The sequence below is a fragment of the Mercurialis annua genome, linkage group LG1-X (assembly GCF_937616625.2).
Source record: "Mercurialis annua linkage group LG1-X, ddMerAnnu1.2, whole genome shotgun sequence".
NCBI classification, from domain to species: Eukaryota; Viridiplantae; Streptophyta; class Magnoliopsida; order Malpighiales; family Euphorbiaceae; genus Mercurialis; species Mercurialis annua.
In genome coordinates this window covers 54,659,548-54,672,605 of record NC_065570.1, presented here as the reverse complement: position 1 = coordinate 54,672,605, position 13,058 = coordinate 54,659,548, and the positions used below count along the sequence as shown (strand labels likewise).

Below are 13,058 nucleotides of genomic sequence, written 5' to 3'. Positions count from 1 at the left end.
TTAAGTGACGAAGTCCGACCATAATTTTAGGTACGGTGCAATTTAATTAAACATAGTTAATACCATAAAAAATATATACTAAAAAAATTTAATTATTAAAAATTTGAAATAGATCATATTTATATAATTTATTTGTTTATTAATTTTTTTAAAGATGATTTAAAAAAAATAAGGTAGAGGTAGTGGCTCCGTCGTTCAATTATACATTGAAATATGTATGAAAATATATCAACTAATCAAATTATATCAAATTGTCCTTTTCGTATTTGTTTTTAATTAATTAATGTATTTAGTTTTATATTATTATCTTTAGGTGAGAAACTTAAGGAAATATAATATCCAGAAGTCTTTAAAAACGTTTTCTTATAATAGAAGATCTAAGGTATCAAATTGTAGGACATATGTGGAGAGTCTCATACTAATTTACTCTTAAATTTATAAAGGCATAATGTCGATTAATAGTAGGGATGCAATGGGGAAGAGATTTCCCGATCCCACGGGGACCCGTCCCTCATGAAGCAAGAAATCCTCACTAATTGCCCCTATGGGTGGAAGATTATTCCCCATTCACGGAGATGGGAAGGAGACGGGAGTTGTAGTTTCCATTCCATGGGGATCCCATCCCCGTCCTCACGGAGATCCGGTATATTTTTATATAATTTATATTATAATTTTTAATATATTGTTTATAATTTTTAATAATTTAATTTAATTATTTAAGAAAAAATAATTACTATATTTTTTATTTGAAAGAGACTTTTACTTACTCCTGAGACGAGATAAAAAAAATTAAGAGAATTTTTTATTTTGTTTTGATTATTTTATTTTAATGTTTAAAATTACTGAATATGTTAGATGATTAATTAATTTTTAAAATTATTTAATTTTATAATATTTTATATTATTGATATTGAATAGTTCATACTTGTTTTCTCAAATGTTTCATAAAAATAATTAAATATTTAAATATTTATATTAAAATTATACGAGGATGTAGGGATTTCCAAGGATGACGAATCTACGGGGATGGAAATAATGATGAATTAATCCCCATCAAACAAATAAAAACAAATATGGAGATTCCCCATAGAAGCGGGGACGGGGATGGGGATAGTTTCCCCACCCCCACCCCATCCCATTGCCATCCCTAATTAATAGTATGCGGGCAAATAAAGGGCACAAAATCAAAAGAAAATTATATTATATTAGCGACAATACAATAAATGAACCACACATATATAACCGCCTTAGTACTAATTTTGAAAAGACTAATAATTTTAAAATCTCAGTTTACTATTTAAGTAAAATTTTGCTTTAATTGAACAAATTGTATTATATTTAAAATGTGTTATCACATAAACTTAAAAATATATATTAAAATTAGTATATTGTGATAAATTAAATTATTAAATACCTCTATACTAAATTAAAATGACTCTTATTTTTATAGTCAAATTATAACTATTGTTTTTTTATTGAGTATTTTATTAATTTTTCTTCAATTTACAAACCACAACAAATCAAGGTAATACTATGTTACTTTAGCCGGTACCAGCGGTAAGTAATTTTTATTTTTATTTTTATTTTTTGATTACTATTGTTTCATATACATTGCTACCGTTCGTTTAACAAATCACCCATGTATTGGTATTTTAATTTGTTAAACGAACGTGTAATTGGATGGCTCAATTAGTAGCCGCTAAGTCCACTTTTATTTCCTTTGTTTAAGGTGGGTCATTTGATGGCCTATATTCTTATATATTTATATATTAGTATTATCTTTGGAAAAAAAAAACTTACAGCATGTGAGCTATTATGTTGTTATTAGCTTCTTTTTTTTGTCAAATACAAAATACGTATTACATAAATCGATTTATAGACAAAAACTAAGTGAGCTATTAAGAAATAAAAATGACAGAACCTACAAAAGCATTCATGTAGGAGGTTTTTATAGCCGCTAATGGACCATCCATATATAATTACAGATTATAAACTAAAATCAATTTTTAAAAATTGAAAACACAAACTAAGAATATTTTTAAGAATATTATGACAATGAATGAATTTATTACAATAGAAAACCAATTAGTATCCTTCAAATGTTAGATGGTGATAACATACAAACAACAACTCCTTCATCGTTGTTATTCTTTAGACTTGCTCTTGCATGATTCAGCAACTTTGGGCAAATGAAAAGTGCAGGCGAATCAAATATATCATCCATTTGAACTTTACAAACAAACTTGAAAACAAGTATCACTTTGCCTTGTAAGAATATCATTTTATCTAGCATTATTTTCACAAACCATAATTTTCCGATCTTATTCAACTTTATAAAAAAAAAGATCTTAATCACATTGTTTCAATTAACAAATTATTTCATATATTCCATATTCATCTGCAAGGTTGGACCATCAACACCTGTACTTATATAATCTTTATTATTTTCCATTCGTTTATCGAATCTTATAATATCCCCACACAATTATACTTACAAACCCGCCTCATCATAAAAGTCAGTAAAATAATTAGCTATTGTAGCCACCACACCTAAAAGAATTACAACCCGTCTCATTATAAAAATCAGTAAAAGAATTAGCTATTGTAGCCACCACATCTAAAATAATTACAACCCGCCTCATCATAAAAATCAGTAAAAGAATTAGCTATTGTCGTCACCACACCTAAAATAATTACAACCCGCCTCATCATAAAAATCAGTAAAAAAATTAGCTGAATCGTCTCCATTTTTGTCTCTTGGGAAGACTTTTTGGCGACGAATTTGGCAAATTTAGCGACAGAATTTTCCATAGCTAAAATTGCCACGGATCACGGTCGCAATGAGTTTTGCGACCAATATATTTGCGACGGACAACGTCGCCATATGTGTTTAGCGACGGAATTTTGGGCTTTAGCGACGGAAAAATCCGTCGATAAGACCATGTTTTCTAGTAGTGTTACTAATTAATGATTTATTAATAGTTTCTTAATATTTAAGGTAAATTAATTACCAATAATATTTTTAAATTTAAGACGATTCTGAATTCTCCGCCACCTTTTCTAGACCCACCACCTTCCTCGGACCTACCGCTCGTCTTCTATGGAAGATGAACAAAGTTCTGCTCGCCCTCCTCATGGAAGACAAGCAGATTTGCTTTCGTCTTTCATGGAATATGAGTTCCGGCTTGTCTTCTTTGAAGGGAGATGAACCAGATCTGGTTCGACCAAGGTCTAAGAATAGCGGCGGGTTTGAAGGCGGCAGTAGGTCGGAGGAGGACGGCGGTGGAGTCAGTTTTTATTTTTTAATAAAATTTAAAAAATTAAACAATTTGGTACTTAACAGAATATTTGATCTTTAATAATCAAAAGCTACGCAACAGAATTTATCAAATATAAAAGTGCCTTTTTTGTGGAATTCTTTTTTGAAGCTTAATTATGGAGCAAATTACTCTAAGACTCTTCATTTTTGTTATAATTTACAGTTTCGTACTTTTTGTTTGAAAATCAAACAATTTAGTACCTCAGTTTTGATTTTGTAAACTATAAGGACCTTTTGTTAAATATAGGTACTAAATCGTTGACATAATAAAATGTGAGGTACCAAATTATTTGAAAATAAGATGCCAAAATGGTTATATAATTGAAAGTAAGGTACCAAATCATTTATATAATTGAAACTGAGATATCAAATCGTTTGAAAGTAAAATTCAAATTATTAACGGAAATAACAAAAGATCCTTATAATTTACAAAATCAAAACTGAAGTACCAAATCGTTTGATTTTAAATAAGGGGTAGCAAACTGTGAATTATGACAAACTTAAAGGGCCTAAGAGTAATTTGCTCTTAATTATTTAAAAGTACTCCATTTTTTTATATTTTTTTATTATGACCCAGCTTTTATTTTTTTTAATTTTAGCTAATTTTTTTAATTTTCAGTTTTAGTTATAGTCACTTATTTAAATTATAGTGAAAAATATTCAAATGTACTCTTCATATTGCTTCATGTTCAAATTTTTTTATAATAAAAATATAAATTGATACAATATGAAGTAATATAAAATACATATCTGAATTTTTTTCCACTTTAATTTGAACAAACAATTACAATTGAAAATTGGAAAATTAGTTAAGATTAAATTTCTAAAGTGTAGGACTATAAAAGAAAAAAGTCAAAAACGTGAGGTATTTTTGGACAATTTATCCTTTTATAAAAGATCGTACACTTCACCGAATTCACATCCATATTAAAACAAAAATAAAATATCCATATTAATAAAATTAAGAATTAATCCATTTTAAGCTTTCTTAATTTCATAGGTTTTATTTATCTAGTATCGAAACTTCCATTTGGTGCTTTAATTTTATATTTTTTATTTAACTAATCTTTAAATTTCCATTTGATCTTATTTGTCCCCGAATTTTAATTTTTTGCTTCCTCTGATCTGAAAAACATAAAGTTAAAGGATCACATAAATAAAAAAAATTTAAATTTGAGAGATTAGATAAAATAAAATGTAAAATTAATAGACCAGATTAGATCAAATGAAAGTTCAAGGATCAAATAAATTAAAAATGTAAAGTTAAAGAACCAAATAAAAGTTTAGAGACCAAATAAATAAAACCCGTAAAGTTGAGGGACCTTAAAATAGATTAATTATAAAATCAAGAGCAAATTACTATAATACCCGTTTGAAAATTGAACTATATAACCCCTCACTTTTATTTTTATCAACGATTTAGTCCTTCCGTCCCTTTTGGATGTTAGTCAACGAAGTCAACAAAACTATATGGTCTCCCACTTTTATTTTTCTTAATGATTTCACCCCTCACGTTTGTTTTTGTCAACGATTTAGTCCCTCAGTTTTGATAATTAATTTATCCATAAGTCCTTTGACTTCGTTGACTAACACTTAAAATGGATGGAGGGACTAAAATGTTGTCGGAAGCAAAATTGAGGGGCCACATAGTTTAGTTTTCAAACGGAAGGGATTAAAGTGTGAATTATGTCAAATGTGAGGGGCTTCATAATAATGTGCTCTAAAATCAATAGGTCGGTTCAAGAAAAATCAGAAAAAGAAATTAAAAAAGCAAAAATAACAAGGAAGCTGAGTTTGCCCTAAAAACCAATTGTGTGGGGTTCGATAGTATAAAAACGGAGCTTTGGTATCCATAACTTCCCCAATCTCTCACGCGCACCGTACGCTGAATTCTCTCCTCCTACCACCTCCCTTGTTTCTCATCCTCTCCATTCTTAGGGTAAGTTCCTTCTTCCCATTCTTATTTTATCGATTTTAATATTCTAGGGTTTTTATCACAGCACGATTGTTGATTATTCTGATTGGCTGTTTGCTTTACTGTATGTACGCTATCAGTTTTCTCTTTAATGTATTTGTTCGTTTGGAAGGGGTTCTGGCTCGATCGGAGCTCCGATTTCGCGATTTTGTGAATAAATTGACGTAGATCTACGAATTCATTATCCTGTTTATGAGTTTTGTTGATTTGATTTTACGATGTAGCTATCGGCCGTCTTTTAGTGATTTATTAATGTAGCATTGGGTTTGTTTTCATTGTTTTTTTTGTTTTTATTTTGTTGTACTGTTAAAGCTGGTAATCTAATTCGTTAGATTTTTCGATTTGATTAGTTTGCTAGGTATTCTTCTTAACATGTTGTTCGAGTTAAACTATCATGCTCTTATTTGTAACTGGATCTATGATTTAAAAATATGTTTTTTTGTCTAATTCTTTTTGTTTGTTTGTTGTTTGCTTAGTGTTTGCTAATTGTTTTATTATTTTCGGAACGAGTGCTGGTTTTTTGGCTCTTCTACTACTGAATAAGAGTCTGTGAACATATTATTTGCACAGTGAAAGAGCCATTAACTCTGAAGTTTCTGGAATAATTGTTTTACAATAATTAGCATATCCTTTCATTATCAACCTCCATGTTTTTGTGTTCTTTTATGATTGTTTTGGTATTGCCTTACTGCTCCATTATAATTTGATTATATGAGATTGTAAATTGTACATTGATTTTGCTTGTTTATTTTTGTTATCCTTTGAGTAAGACTTGGATTACGTTTCCAAATTATGTGAAACTGATAGGTTTTTCTTTATTATCTCTTGTATGTTGTTGTATTGTCCCTGCAATTTGTTTGGCTATGCATCTTCTGTATTCTATGATTACCTCAACTGTTAAGCTATGTTTCTGTTCTAAATACGTGCCTCATTGTTGTTATGTGTTTTTTTTAAAATTTCTTTAGTGCATCTGTATTTTTTCAGGTATTTGGAAGTTCTTTCTGCGTTGTCAGCAGTTCATCAAAGTGGAGCTTGTCAAGTTTGAGCCTTTTTTTATGTCTGAACGGGCCTCTCTATTTTTGTCATCAATTGGATTACTTGGAGAGTACTGTCCTACGTCTAAAAAAAAGAACAGAGATTCCTCATTTAAGGTTGCCTGTATGCATATTGGACTATTTGACTGTCATACTGAAGATTATATAGGTTGCCAGTTTATGCGGCCTATTTCATCCGCAAGGAATTTATCTTCTGAAGGAGAACTTCATAATACTAGAAAGAATACTGCTGCTGATATTCGTGCCTTTTGATTAACTTTATACAGCTTTTCTCACTGGTAACATCAAAATGGCGTTGCAAAATATTGGTGCTTCAAACAGCGATGATGCTTTCTATAGGTATAAGATGCCGAAAATGATAACCAAGATTGAAGGTAGGGGAAATGGCATCAAAACTAACGTTGTTAATATGGTTGACATTGCAAAGGCCTTGGCTAGGCCTGCTTCGTACACCACAAAGTACTTTGGCAATGAGCTTGGAGCGCAATCCAAATTTGATGAGAAGACAGGAATATCACTTGTGAATGGAGCTCATGACACTGTAAAACTTGCTGGGCTACTTGAGAACTTCATCAAGAAATATGTTCAGTGCTACAGTTGTGGGAACCCTGAAACTGAGATAATTATTACAAAGACACAGATGATCATCCTGAAGTGTGCTGCTTGCGGTTATCTGTCTGATGTGGATATGAGGGACAAGCTTACAACATTTATTCTCAAGTGCCCACCTGAACCGAAAAAGGGTTCCAAAGACAAGAAGGCTATGAGGAGGGCTGAGAAGGAGCGGCTCAAAGAGGGTGAAGCTGCTGATGAAGAGCAGAAGAAGCATATTAAGAAGGAAACAACAAAGAAGAAAGCCCCCTCTAGCTCCAAGGATAATGCAAAAAGTACTTCATCTAAGAAGAAAGGCAATGGTTCAGATGAGGATCACTCCCCGACTCGCAGCGTGCCTGATGATATTGAACATGCAATTGCTGAAGATGAAGACGACGATGATGATGATGTCCAGTGGCAAACAGATACTTCACTGGAGGCAGCTAAACTACGTATCCAGGAGCAGCTGAGTAACGTTACTGCAGATATGGTAATGTTGTCTACCGATGAAGAAAAGGCAAAGTCGGCAAAGAAGTCTCCAGAACGCGAAGTTAAGGTTCATGAGAATGGCGGCTCTAAGGGTAATGGAGTTGAAGAAAGGCTTATTCATGAAATAAAGGCGTATCTGAAAAAGGGTTCTGCACCAAGCCAGCTGAAATCATTCTTGAGTTCGTTATCTGGGACATCTCAGGAGGTGACAGATGCTTTATTTGCTGCCCTGTTCGAGGGTGTTGAGAAAGGGTTTCTGAAAGAGGCTACCAAGAAGAAGAACTACCTTGCAGCAGCCACCACTGAAGAGGAAGGTTCGCAGATCAATATGCTTCATGCCATTGAGTCTTTCTTTGGTAAGCTTGGCCCTGAGGGAACTAAAGAAGTAGCATTGGTCCTGAAGGTGTTGTATGACAATGATGTTCTGGAAGAGGAACGGATCCTGGGGTGGTACCAGAAAGGTGCTAATGGCAGTAATAAAAACTGCGGGGTTTGGAAGCATGTTAAGCCTTTTGTTGAGTGGTTGGAGAATGCAGAGTCTGAATCTGAAGAAGAGTGAACGTTGCTTTGAGAGCCTTCACAGTATAACTAGTATTTCCTTTGCTTGAATAAAGTTTCTTATCATTATTATGTTTTGTTTGTGTTGGTGCAACTTTATGCACTCACTGTGTTGCTTGATGGATTATTTTGTTTTGGTGTGTGTTTTTAAACTGCCTTGTTTATTTTGATATTTTTATTTAACTTTTTAATTTTTTTGTTGAGGAATGAGTTTGGTGTTTTATTTTCTTTTTAGTTTTTTTAAACAATCAGAGAGAGAGGGGGGAGTGTTTGTGAGAAGATTTGAATCCACGATTTTAAGCTATAATGCTGAGCTGCTTGTTGGTTGGTGTTCTAATTAGTTCTAATTAATTAGTTACAAGTTCAAGTATGAAGGATAAGCATTCGTTACATATATCTATATAGGATAGGGTAAATCCGTCCCTCAAAAAAAAAAGGATAGGGTTAATCCGATACTAATGACTCCATTACTTTACAAGTGCGGCTGGTTCTTAGCCTTATAATTTTTTCTCTTATTTTTTTTATTATACCGTTCGTTTAATATAAAGTCCACTTTTAATTTATTTTATTAGTGAAATTTAAATAGGGATAGAATAAAAAAATTGAGTTTTAAAATTGTTATTTTTTGGAAATGGATAAAGAGTTTTGGGATAATAAATTTTTTCAAAGTGGACTCTACTGGGACGGAGATAGTATTATTTTGGGATTCATTTGATTTACTTATATTAAGAGATTTAATTTTTAAGTAAAAGTTATACTATCTATATTAATTTTTATATTAAATATCTTTACCCTTCCAATAATTAGTGATTGAAAATAATTCATAATATGCATAAAATATTTTTAACATAATTTTTTTTTGTTATTAGTAGAAACCCGTAATTAATTTAATTTGTTTAATTAGAACTAATTCAATTGAATTTTAATTTAGATATTCATTTACTTAACCACTTTTAAAAATAAAAATGAGCTTTTTTAGGACACGGAAAGAAAAATGGCGGGAGAAAATAGCTTTTAATAACACATTTTCTAAATAAAAATATCAAATTATTAGACATTAAATGATTCATTAATTCTTCATCATGAAATTTAAAATTTATATATATATATATATATTAAATTATTATTAAAATGAAATTGAAAAGAAATTTTTAAAAAAATAAACCGGTCAAAATGATTGAATTTGGCAAAAAAATGACAGATATCATGCGTAAAATTCATAAATTTCAATTGTTAACTCATTTTTCATAAAGATGTTCAGGATATGTACAATTTGCATATTTAGGAATTAGACAAAATTACAAAGGTACTACTAATTCAGATTTTTTATCCATCATAAATTTAAAATCCTTATAAATAAATTAGTTTTATGTAACAACTTCTAGCGGTGTGTATCAGTTGGTTTGATCATCGAACCATATTAATCATAGCTGAAATTTTCAAATTTTCCACGACTATAACCGAAACCGAATTTTATTATAACTAAAATAATTTTTCGATTCAATAAGTTATTTTGGTCAATCGAATGATCAGATTTCATTAACATTAATTATTTAAAAATAATATTAATTTTTTTAAAAAAATCAATTATGGTGCTAGTTTTTAAATTTACACAAATTTAGGGACATATTGATATTAAAATCCTATAAATATTTATAAAAATACCTTTAAATTTGTAAAAAAAATTAAATAACATTAATTTAAAAATGTCATATATCCCAAAAATCAAATAAAATAGAATCAACTTAAAATTTAAAATCAATAACCACAACCGAATTATAAACTAAAATTTCGGTTTGATTGGTTAATTTAGTTTTAACCAAACATTGCACCCCTCTAACAACTCCAACCCATGAGACAAAAAGAATGGGTTATAGATCCACCAAGAGGTGGGTAGCCTTAACCGGATGTGTTAATAGGAAAGCCCGAAAGCTGTTCCCGTCCCTGTCAGGGGAGATGCCAACCGTCTCTCCTTTTTACGAACACAGCAATCAAAGTCCCAAAACAAGAAGATAATGTGCTTCTGTGCCTTGCAACCAAACGATGTGGGATACTGAATAACATTGTTTGACTTCATCATTTTTTTTTTCAATTACGAAATAATACTATGAGACCATTGAATGTTCTGAATAATACATCCGGTTAAGGCTATGATACACTTTCAGTTACACAAAAGTTTATAGATTTCTTTTCTATCAAATATGAGTGTCTCGAGATCATCCATCGACGAGCTCACTATAGCCTACGAGGATTAAGTTTGACACTTATTTCAGCTGAATTGGAGCACGTTACATTATCGGCTATAATTTGCAGATTGGATTTGACATTCACGGTTGCACACGGCTCAAGCAGAAGAGCTCTTGTTTATTGTCTAGCGTCGATGATCTGTTTGGAGTCGGAACTAGCTTTTGTAAAACGGGGGATATAATCATACAACTTTTTTGAGAGGGTGAAATGTATAAAAATAAGTCCTAATGTCTTAGAAAACTCCCGACTTTTTATCCCCTTTCTAATCTTACCCCGACGTTGAAAGTCAGTCAATTTTACCCTATTTTGCATTTTTTTCATTTCAATTGTACCCTAAAGCATAAAATTGACCTTTTTTTATTTGGCAAAAGTTCAAAAGAAATTCTCTAAATTGATCCTTTTTGAATTAAATTAATTTTTACTATTAAATTAACCATTTTTTGAAGAATTATTTTGAACTTTTGTCAAATAAATAAAAATCAATTTTATGCTTCAGGGTACAACTGAAATGAAAAAAAATGCAAAATGGGGTAAAATTAACAAATTTTCAACGCCAGAGTAAGATTGAAAAGGGGATCAGAAATTTTTAAGACATTAAATCTAAAAATAACTATATTTTTTTAAAAAAATGAGAAGGTTGAAGGCTGTTTTTATTCAAGAAATTTTTTTACAAAGGCAGATGCCCTATCAGGCTATATGCCTGGTTCAGCCCCTATATATGTTGTACATATATGAAGAATAGACTATAAGTTTGAGAATACCAACGCATTTAATCAAAAAAATAAAATAAACCAACACATAATAGGGACTGTACACATCCCATATACTGTTAGATCGTAAAATGATTGTCCCCCAGATTTCACGGTAACAATAACGTTAATGCATGCTGCAAATATAATTCTATTGATTGCATATTATCATTTACTATTTGCTAATTGATTTCTTAATTATATCAGACAATCTGCGAATAACGATGTGCATGTTTTACCAAATGCATCTAATTTTTCATCAAGTCAACATGATTGGTTTTTATCCTTTTATACAATTTGTATGTACTCGAGATTTAACTTAATGAAATTACTTTGTTACAAAAAAGTATATTGAAAGCAAATGTAATGTAATAACTTTTAGTGATATAGGTGTTTGGTTCAGGTATTGCTTGTACTGATAGCCGTTGGCCGGTAACTTATAGACAATGTCTGTTTGGTGAAATCTAATTACCTGTTTATGTTGATTTGTTAAATGATCTTAAAGTGTATACTTTTTTTATTATATTATACAAAAAACATTATTATATTTAATAATATAATTAAAATTATATTTTTATAAAAAATAATAATAAATTTAAATTATTTTATATAAAAAATTTAATAATTGATAATTAATGCTTAAAATTATTTAGTCGTAGCTGCTAGGTAATTTTACATAATTTATAAATAATTAGATCATTTAAAAAATAATTTAAATGATTTTATTTATCGTAAAAATTACTCCTATCAGTTGTCTGAATAAATTTGTAGGGATAAATTTTAAAATATATTTTAATTTGTCTGAATAATTAATAACATTAAAACAATTATCAGTCGTTGGAAAAATTATTGATAGTTTTTAGAATTTTTTCACCAAACATTTAAATAGAGTTTTTTGAAAAATAAAATCTAAAATTTCATAGAAAAGCGGAACTAAATATCATTTAACATTGAAAAAAATATATTTGGATAAGAACATATGCATCGTTGTTGTCATATTGTCTAATAAATTTTATAATTAAATTATACAACTCTTTAGTTAGAATAGTACAATAAAATTCTTATTAACTTGACTAAAAGTACTTTCTGTTATGTGTTTTTTCTATAAATATCTATAAGCAAATTTTGATGGAGATATTGATTTGGACTCCTGAATTTCCTATTAATTAGGTGGTCCGTAATTTACAGATAAATTTTATTTTGACTGCATTTTAATGTCTTTGGAGTAATAGAATCACTTGTAAAAAAAGACATTAACGCTTTAGGTTTGGTATAAAAGGTATTACATATACTCTTTAATAATTAATATTTAATAAATTAATAAAAAAATTAGAAATTAATTTTAATATTATATTTTATATAACAAATTTTAATAATTAATCAATTTTTAATCCATCATATATATATTAATTATTAGAGAACTGGTTGTACTTAAAAAAAATATAATCATCTAATTTTTTATAGGACTATGGGGGTGTCTTATAAATATAATAAATTTCTCATCCAATAATTATAATGATGCTAAAGTAGCCTTAAAAATATTATTAATTGTTTTTTTGATTTTTTGAAATGAAATTTTGACATATTAATTGTATTCGAAATTTGACGGTTAGACTAAAAAATTATTACTAACTATTGCTTTTGCACTAATTATTTACTTAGAAGATGTTCACTCATAGAAAGTAATTAATTTATATATTACTCACTTATTCAATGAAGTACAGTCGACCCTCTAATAATTAATATTCTATAAATTAATAATTCTAATAATTAATAAAAAATTGAGAGAACCAACTTCGTTCCACGTCGGATAATTAATAATTCTATTAATAATTAATAAAATTTAAAATATATTCTATATGAATATTAATTATTGGAGAGATTTTTTTTAAATAAATATATAACAATTGATGATTTATTTGAGGCAATATTAATCTTAATTCATAAAGTGGAAGTTAAAATATCATCAAGTTATAACTTTCTTATTCTTTTGAGAAATTTTAAAAGAAGTTATTAGATAAACAAATTAAAGTAAGTAAAGTATCTCTAGTATAAAAAATATTAAAAAATTA

At 29.2% G+C, this 13,058-nt stretch overlaps 1 protein-coding gene and 1 non-coding gene across 2 annotated transcripts; one reads left to right on the top strand and one right to left on the bottom strand.

Annotated features, from left to right (window-relative positions):
- Positions 1-5,125: 5,125 nt before the first annotated feature.
- On the top strand, positions 5,126-8,142 carry LOC126686066 (eukaryotic translation initiation factor 5). The gene is made up of 2 exons (XM_050380091.1): positions 5,126-5,258; positions 6,279-8,142. The coding sequence occupies exon 2, from the start codon at positions 6,639-6,641 to the stop codon at positions 7,989-7,991; it is 1,353 nt and encodes a 450-aa protein (XP_050236048.1). The 5' UTR covers positions 5,126-5,258; positions 6,279-6,638; the 3' UTR covers positions 7,992-8,142.
- A 1,707-nt stretch (positions 8,143-9,849) lies between these two features.
- On the bottom strand, positions 9,850-9,976 carry LOC126666403 (U6atac minor spliceosomal RNA). Its single transcript, XR_007637904.1, has one exon. It is a non-coding gene; the product is annotated as a U6atac minor spliceosomal RNA (small nuclear RNA).
- Positions 9,977-13,058: the final 3,082 nt, after the last annotated feature.

Excerpts from the sequence above, each read along its gene's own strand:
- LOC126686066 (XM_050380091.1), top strand. The coding sequence starts at position 6,639 with ATGGCGTTGCAAAATATTGGTGCTTCAAACAGCGATGATGCTTTCTAT.